This window comes from Pangasianodon hypophthalmus, chromosome 12 (genome assembly GCF_027358585.1).
Source record: "Pangasianodon hypophthalmus isolate fPanHyp1 chromosome 12, fPanHyp1.pri, whole genome shotgun sequence".
Taxonomy (NCBI): domain Eukaryota; kingdom Metazoa; phylum Chordata; class Actinopteri; order Siluriformes; family Pangasiidae; genus Pangasianodon; species Pangasianodon hypophthalmus.
This window is the reverse complement of record NC_069721.1, coordinates 24,156,096-24,164,551: the sequence shown is the minus strand read 5'-3', so window position 1 is coordinate 24,164,551 and position 8,456 is coordinate 24,156,096. Positions and strand designations below refer to the sequence as shown.

Below are 8,456 nucleotides of genomic sequence, written 5' to 3'. Positions count from 1 at the left end.
TATTGCTTTTAAATGTCCCCATGTTTTTGATTATTATTGAAGATTACACTCTCCTGAGTAGTTTGATATCAATACTGTGAAGATTGGCCAAAAATCTTAAAGACTAGTTCGCAAAATTATGTTTCGCATATTATGCAAATGATCATAAATTTCAGTGGGCGTGGCTAAATGGTCAAAAAGGACATTTTTTTGTTTCAAGCTAAAAAATAAATTCCACTGTACACTTTATTTTCCAGGAGTTGCGCTTGGTTTTGTGGGCACAAACACGAATATTTCAGTTCCAGGTTTTAACACTGAAAAATGTGGACAAGTTGAAGGGGGTGAATACTTATGTAAGGTGCTGTAACATAAAAATAATCCAAAACAGTACAAAAAGATGAGACAGTTATGGGGTTTTTACTTGCTAGTCCATACCTGTATTATTATGCTGATTATCATTGAAGTAATGCACAAAACTTAAAACGTATTACAACAAAAACAACTTAAATTAAAACAACTATTAGAACAAAAATATTAAACAAAAAGAAGAAAGATCAGTGAATTAAATTGGGTGTCGATGCAGGCAGAAAAAGCTGACTTTGGCAGTTTTATTCAGTAAAGCAGCTGAATAGCTATGGTGGTGTAGAAGGTAGCATTGTTGTCTCACAGCTCCAGGGTTCCCGGTTCCTCAGGTTCCTGCCTGTGTGGAGTTTCACATGTTCTCCCAGTAGCTGCGTTTACATGGACACTAATAATCCGATCGTAATTGGACTAGAAGCACAATCAGATTTAAAAAGTCACATGTAAACACGTCAATCGGAATGAATTGGCCAAAACCGATTAAAATTTCATTCGGATCGTAAGGGGTGGTTTAAATCTTTTCTAATCCGATGGAGAGGACGTGTAAACACTTCATCAGATTGAAAATGAAACCAGATAGTTCTGCGCATGTGCAATGACGTACAAATCACGTAATGACGTATGACGCACGGCTGTCAGCGGTACTGGGGCTCTGACCGTAGCCTCACCAGGTGCCATGTTCCCCTCCACCATTGAGCATCGTGTCATAAATGACTGTCGTGTCATCCTAAAATTCTCCTTCCACTCCTCGTCTGTGAAGTGGTGCAAGACGACGTTGTTCCACCGGTCCTTGCTTCGGACCCTCATCCACAGACGCCTTGTTCTGGGCTCGGGAAGGGGCATTTTAATCGCTTGATAAATACACGCAGTACCGCACAAAACATCACGCACTCGTCGTCTTCTAATCAGCAGCTGAAATAGGCAAATGTTAAGTCCGCTTTTTAAAACGAAAAAAAGAATCAAATCCCATTCTGTCATGTAAACGCGCATATCAACCCGATTACTTTATTCAGCGTTCTTGTAAACACTGCAATCGGATTAATCAATCTGATTGATTTCATTCCGATTGAAACAAAAAGTGTCCATGTAAACGTGACTAGTGTCTGTGTGGGTTTCCTCCGGGTTCTCTGGTTTTCTCCCACCTTCCAAAAACATGCCAGTAGGTGAACTAGCTACACTAAATTGCCCCTAGGTGTGAGTGTGTATGTGTGTCGTGTCCTGCCTGCACCGTGACCAGCTTACTGAAGATGAATAATTGAAAGAAAAATAAACAAATAAATAGACAGCATTAGATTAAGAGCAAACTAAAGATCCTAACATTTAAAAGCAGGCAGAATTTCAATTCAATTTAAAACCCTGAAAAAATGTTAGGAAGTGAAAATATCATGATTATCAGTGAAATTATCTTATTTCTCATTTCTCACAAGATTACAATAAAACAAATATTAAGCATATTTAAATATTCAGCATATTTCTAGATAGTTTTTAGTCAATTTTTTACTGGCAGATAATTTTGCTTATTTCAAGCATTTATATCTAGAAAGAAGTAAAAGTTTTACAGGCACGAAGCATTAATGAGCATCAACGTTCTGACCTGGAATCTGAATATGAACACAAACGAAAACAAAAACATAAACAAAATCACAAAAGCACACAAGACGAATCTCAGAACTCAGAGTATCTTTTATTGGAACTGCACCGACCGCTAAATGTTCACCTTGTACAAGAAACAAATACAAATACTCACGCTAAAAACAAAAACAAAACAAAACCAAAAAAGAAAATCAAAAACAAACAAACAAACAAAAAAAATCACAAAATAAAATCATAGTGCTGGCTGAATGGTGTTTCTGCTAGTGTCGTTCTATTGCTGTGACTCTGAACGGGACGGCTTTCATCCGCAAAAAAACAACAGAACCGAGAGAGAGAGAGAGAGAGATAGAGAGAGAGAGAGAGAGAGAGAGAGAACTGGGCAGATCACATCAGACTATGGTTATAGGAACACTGAACTAGGCAATACAAATCTATCAGGACTGCAAAACTTTTTTTTTTTTTTTTCATATTCTCATTATTTTTTTTAAACACCAAAAAACATGGGATGTCTGCTTTTATAAAAAATACCACAACAAGAAAGGAAAGGAGGGAGAGAGGAAACAGACTACTGCAATTCATTCTTGTGAACTCTTCAATCATCTTTTTTGTTTTTTTTTTTCATTTCTTTTCCTCACACACAAAAAAATCAGCAAAAAATGAGTGTGTCTTCGTTTTCCTGAGTCATTGTGGAATGAAGTTAATGCTTTAACCCTTTCCTGTTCTTCTCCCGTCTGGTGAAAATACGTACATTGTCTCCGTACGACTCGAAAGAAAGAAGTCCCCTAGAAGCGAGGGGTCTTCGCTGAAACGTTCTGTAAGTTCACAGACGTCGTGTCATTTTGCCGTCCTGGCATCGATGCACAGAAATGACTCCCCAAGCGTGGACGAGAATCGAGAGGACGACTCGACTCGTACAAACAAAGGAGCGAGAAGCGAAATTTCCACGTCCTGAACGTCCACAGGTATGCGTTTGGTATCCACGTGGTTACGAGTCCATCATTAGTGATAATCTGTGATGTTCAACATGCACATGTTACTGAGGACACCGTAGTGACATCATCACTACCTTCGTCTGTAAGATAAAATCTGTTTCTTTCGGAAAGCGCCTGTTTTCTAAGGTTCCTTATTTTGGACAGATTTGAAAAAGCGTCGCGAGTAAAAAAAAAAAAAAAAAAAGACTTTTCTGTCACTGTAGCATGCGGGTAACACGACAAGCTGCGATTTTTTTGTCTTGTTAACGTCGAGAGAGAGAAAAAAGAGAGGCTGGCGAGGGAACGAGTGTTTATAGCTGCTCTAACGTAAGTGAGAACAGGAACTAACTCGTCGTTTGCATGACGTTAAATGTAACTATACACGGATAAAAAGTACACTGTGTCATTCTTTAATTAATAGAAATTGTAATCGTTGGTAAACTGCTGTGGTATAAGAGGAATAAAACACTTCAGGACATGCTGTTTTAGGAAAATAATCAACTTCGTGGTAATGGTGGTACAGTAACTCCGCTTCCGCAAACCCTCCGTTGATTATTTTCCTATAACGGCACAACACGGAGCGTTTTATTCTTATTATAAGCATTTTATAAGTATATAAGTATATTATAAGTATTTTGCCAACAATTAAAGATTTTTAGTTATTAAAAAAATGACGTCATACTTTTTATCCGTTTATGGTTACATTTAATGTCTGTGAAACAAAGCATTTCTTTCTTATCAACCTCATTCTTCGAAGTTTCTTTTTTCAACATTTTAACATTTTGTGAAGCCCTTAAGTTTCATCATACACCAGAACTTTCAGCATGCTGCTCACTATCGCTAGTTTATTCTTTTACCTGAGGGTGGATCCCGAGCTAGCCGAAGTTCTGCTGATGAACGCAGCTAGAGGACTGTTCACTAGATACTAAGGATAGGTAGGGTAGCTAGAAAGGCTGGCTTGGTGCCTATCAAGTTAGCAAAGAAATGATATAAGCTAAAACGTTTCCTGTGACGTCACATCATTTAAGCTAGCTTCTGATTCTATACGAACACGTACATGAACTTTAGCTAGGAAAAACAGCTCCTCATTCCGAGCAAGAGTTTATTCTGCGATGTTTGTCGAAAAACGTTCATGAAATATTTTATGATTCGGTAAACAGAATGAGAGATCGCTTCAAATATATCCAAAGTAAAGAGTTCAGAAAGCAGCTGCCTTCCGACCCAAAACACAACAATCAGGATAATACAGAAAAATGATGATATAAAGATCATCCTTAGCAGGAGTACGCTGTCATTTGGTAGACATTTTGTTCTCGGCGACTGGTGGGTGGGCGTGGCCAGGAAAGGGTTAACGTGGATCACCTGCTGGTGGGCAATCGCTCATTTTTTTTCTTTTTCTTTGTCTGATAAATATATATAGCTATATTTTATAACCACTTCTTCGAGTTAATATCCTCTCACGCTGAAGATAAAAGAACTGAAAATGCTGCTAAGAGCCTAAAACAACATAAACTAACAACAAAGGGAGGTGGGCGGGGTCTGTGGAGGGATGGGCCATGGTCTGGTAAGCGCATCATGTCGAGCTTTCCCATTGGTGGATGAAAAAAGTGCATCATCCAATGAGACACAAGGTGGTGGGAGAGGCTTCGTCCATTTTCCCAAAAAAGAAGAAAAAAAAACTGAACAAGAAAACTCAAATGAAAAAGAGTATAAAGTTTTAATGTCCCAAGAGCTGCAACGTGCGTGTGTGTGTGTGTGTGTGTGTGTGTGTGTGTGTGTGTGTGTGTGCGTGTCTTGGTCCCGGAAGGCGAGTGGTTTCATTGGAAAGACGCTATAGAGTTATTGTGTGTGTGTATTAGTGTATTAATGTATGTTTCCAAGAGCTTGTGCTACAAGTGTGTGTGTGTGTGTGTGTATGTGTTGTGTGTGTGTGTGTGTGTTGCTATTGCTCAGTCAGATGTTCTCTGCTCTCTCCGTGTTTGGACGGCTGGTTTGGAGACGGTGCCTGCGACGGGTGTGTGACCGATGGTAGTGAGTGTGTTACAGGCACTCCGCCCGGCACTATGCCCTCCATCGCCGCGGCGATGCCCCCTGGTGCCACGCCAACCATGCCCGGCGGGAACCTAAACAACGAGAGGTTAAAGGTCAAACGCTAGCTGCTTAAGAAGGCGAGTGTCGGTATTATTATTGCGTTAAGAAAAAGAACGGAAGAAAAAGATGAAGATCAAATAAATAAAAACAAAAAAATAAACAAAATAGAACAGGAGGAGAGAATATTTTAACACATACACATGATAAATATCACATTATATTAATTAATATATTAATTAAACTGACATTAAACAGAGTCAATTATATACGGTAAAAGTGCAGAACAAAACAAAATCACAGACAACTAGCAATTTTCAAGGATTTCGGTTTTACACACACACACTCACACACACACACACACACACACATACACACACACGTGCAGCACTTGCTAATGCTTGTGGAAGATGGAGAAATGTCCATATTTTTACAAAATGTAAAAAATTTGTACAAAAACCACAGACAGAATCAAATAATGGATGGAAGGAAGACGAGGATGAGGAAAAATAAAGGAAGAAGGAAGAAAGGAAGGAAAGAAAGAAAGAAAAAGAAAATAAAGAATGAAGAAAAAAACAACTGATTAGGGAAGAAAAAGAAATGAAGCAGCAAGGAAAGAAGGATAAAAGAAAGAAAAGATAAAGCAAAAGAAAGAATAATGAACAGCATTAATTAGCCCTGGACTTTAAGCAAAAGAAAGAAAGAAAGTATACAGTATAAATAAGTGTGTGTAGGCAGTGAGCAGGTGAGTGGGCGGAGCTGGGGGCGGGGTTAGGCAGTGAGCAGGGGAGTGGGCGGAGTTGGGGGCGGGGTTAGGCAGTGAGTAGGGGGAGTGGGCGGAGTTGGGGGTGTGGTTAGTGAAGCAATGCAGGAGTTCAGGATTCATGCCACGAAGAGAGAAAAACCACAGTTAGAAACTGGAGTGTGTGACTGACCATGGATTTTAAACGTGTGTATAATTATCGGCCAGTTTATAACTCCTTGTGATTGGTTAATGCTTTATACATCGCTATGTGATTCGCTGTTTAACGTTCACGGAACTGTGATTGGCTGATCTATAGATCCATGATCGAGTGCATCACTGGCTGGTTTATAATTTTATGATATTGGCTGCTTTATATCTGTGTGCACTGTGATTGGCTGGTTTATAGCTCTATGTGCTGTGATTGGCCGGTTTATAACTGTATGGCCTGTGATTGGCTGGTTTATAACTCTATGGCCTGTGATTGGCTGGTTTATAGCTCTATGGCCTGTGATTGGCTGGTTTATAGCTCTATGGCCTGCGATTGGCCGGGTTATAACACTTTGCTCTCTGATCCTAAAATATCATTAAAATGTGTCAATTAAATGTTTACCAAAGTGTCTCTATTATTCATCACTTTGGGTGAAATTCAATATTTTAGGGAATCAGATGATCGAATAATCTCACTTTAGTATCAGGCTGTTCCTTCATTTAACACAAACTGTTTTCGGTGAACAGCACAGCCTGCATGAAAATCTTCTCTGAAGCCCCCGACACAGTGCTGAAAGGAATCCAGTGAAGCTTCTACGGGCTTCTGTGGCAGATTCAAGTACACTGTATTTTAATGGGACGAAAGATTAATGTTCATCATACAACAGGCTTTTAACACGTTACTCTGAGCCACACCTGGACACGTGGAGTGTGATTGGCTGGTGTATAAGATTGTGGAGCGTGATTGGCTGGTGTATAAGATTGTGGAGCGTGATTGGCTAGTGTGTAAGATTGTGGAGTGTGATTGGCTGTTGTATAAGTTTGTGGAGCGTGATTGGCTGGTGTGTAAGATTGTGGAGCGTGATTGGCTGGTGTGTAAGATTGTGGAGCGTGATTGGCTGGTGTGTAAGATTGTGGAGTGTGATTGGCTGGTGTATAAGATTGTGGAGTGTGATTGGCTGGTGTATAAGATTGTGGAGCGTGATTGGCTGGTGTATAAGATTGTGGAGCGTGATTGGCTGGTGTATAAGATTGTGGAGCGTGATTGGCTGGTGTATAAGATTGTGGAGTGTGATTGGCTGGTGTGTAAGATTGTGGAGTGTGATTGGCTGGTGTATAAGATTGTGGAGCGTGATTGGCTGGTGTATAAGTTTGTGGAGCGTGATTGGCTGGTGTATAAGATTGTGGAGCGTGATTGGCTGGTGTGTAAGATTGTGGAGCGTGATTGGCTGGTGTGTAAGATTGTGGAGTGTGATTGGCTGGTGTGTAAGATTGTGGAGTGTGATTGGCTGGTGTGTAAGATTGTGGAGTGTGATTGGCTGGTGTGTAAGATTGTGGAGCGTGATTGGCTGGTGTATAAGATTGTGGAGTGTGATTGGCTGGTGTATAAGATTGTGGAGTGTGATTGGCTGGTGTATAAGATTGTGGAGCGTGATTGGCTGGTGTGTAAGATTGTGGAGCGTGATTGGCTGGTGTATAAGATTGTGGAGCGTGATTGGCTGGTGTGTAAGATTGTGGAGCGTGATTGGCTGGTGTGTAAGATTGTGGAGCGTGATTGGCTGGTGTGTAAGATTGTGGAGCGTGATTGGCTGGTGTGTAAGATTGTGGAGTGTGATTGGCTGGTGTATAAGATTGTGGAGCGTGATTGGCTGGTGTGTAAGATTGTGGAGCGTGATTGGCTGGTGTGTAAGATTGTGGAGCGTGATTGGCTGGTGTGTAAGATTGTGGAGCGTGATTGGCTGGTGTGTAAGATTGTGGAGCGTGATTGGCTGGTGTATAAGATTGTGGAGCGTGATTGGCTGGTGTATAAGATTGTGGAGCGTGATTGGCTGGTGTATAAGATTGTGGAGTATGATTGGCTGGTGTGTAAGATTGTGGAGTGTGATTGGCTGGTGTGTAAGATTGTGGAGTGTGATTGGCTGGTGTATAAGATTGTGGAGCGTGATTGGCTGGTGTATAAGATTGTGGAGCGTGATTGGCTGGTGTGTAAGATTGTGGAGCGTGATTGGCTGGTGTGTAAGATTGTGGAGTGTGATTGGCTGGTGTGTAAGATTGTGGAGTGTGATTGGCTGGTGTATAACTCTCTGGGGGAACAGAAAGGCTCCAGAGGAAAGTGAAAGCAGGTTCTAGAGGGAGAGTTTTACACTCATGTCACACCGTGTTTACCTGCTGGTGTGTTAGGCATTGATTTTGTCTTGGGGAGCTCCAGCAGTGATGGCCTGCATGCTCGGGGTCACTTGGCTGGGAGAGAGAATCAGAGCGGAGGGTGTGTGTTGGGGTTCACACTTACAGAATCATCAGTATGCACTTTCCTACACTGAAAGGCTGAAAGGACAATTTTGCACCAGCTGATCTGGTGAGATGATAAACTCTATATAAAAATTATAAAATACAACCATAACTAAATGTTGAGTTCACAAATAAATGAGATGTTTAGTGATAAACAAATATTTATGAGAGGGTTTTTTTTTATAATAAACACACAGCTGTAAAAATGTTATGCTTGGATGCGC

The 8,456-nt window shown here is 40.7% G+C and overlaps 1 protein-coding gene across 10 annotated transcripts in view; it reads right to left on the bottom strand.

Moving 5' to 3' along the window:
* Positions 1-2,002: 2,002 nt before the first annotated feature.
* LOC113527250 (C-terminal-binding protein 2) overlaps positions 2,003-8,456 on the bottom strand; it is a 105,195-nt gene continuing 98,741 nt past the window's right edge. For 8 of the 10 annotated variants that reach the window (XM_034309376.2, XM_034309377.2, XM_034309375.2 and 5 more), the window contains one exon: positions 2,003-5,026. In XM_034309376.2, the coding sequence (XP_034165267.1) occupies positions 4,846-5,026 (181 nt within the window). In that variant the 3' untranslated portion in view covers positions 2,003-4,845. Of the gene's footprint in view, positions 5,027-8,109; positions 8,185-8,456 lie in introns of all 10 variants that reach the window. The other 2 variants (XM_053238635.1, XM_053238636.1) reach the window with 1 other exon arrangement.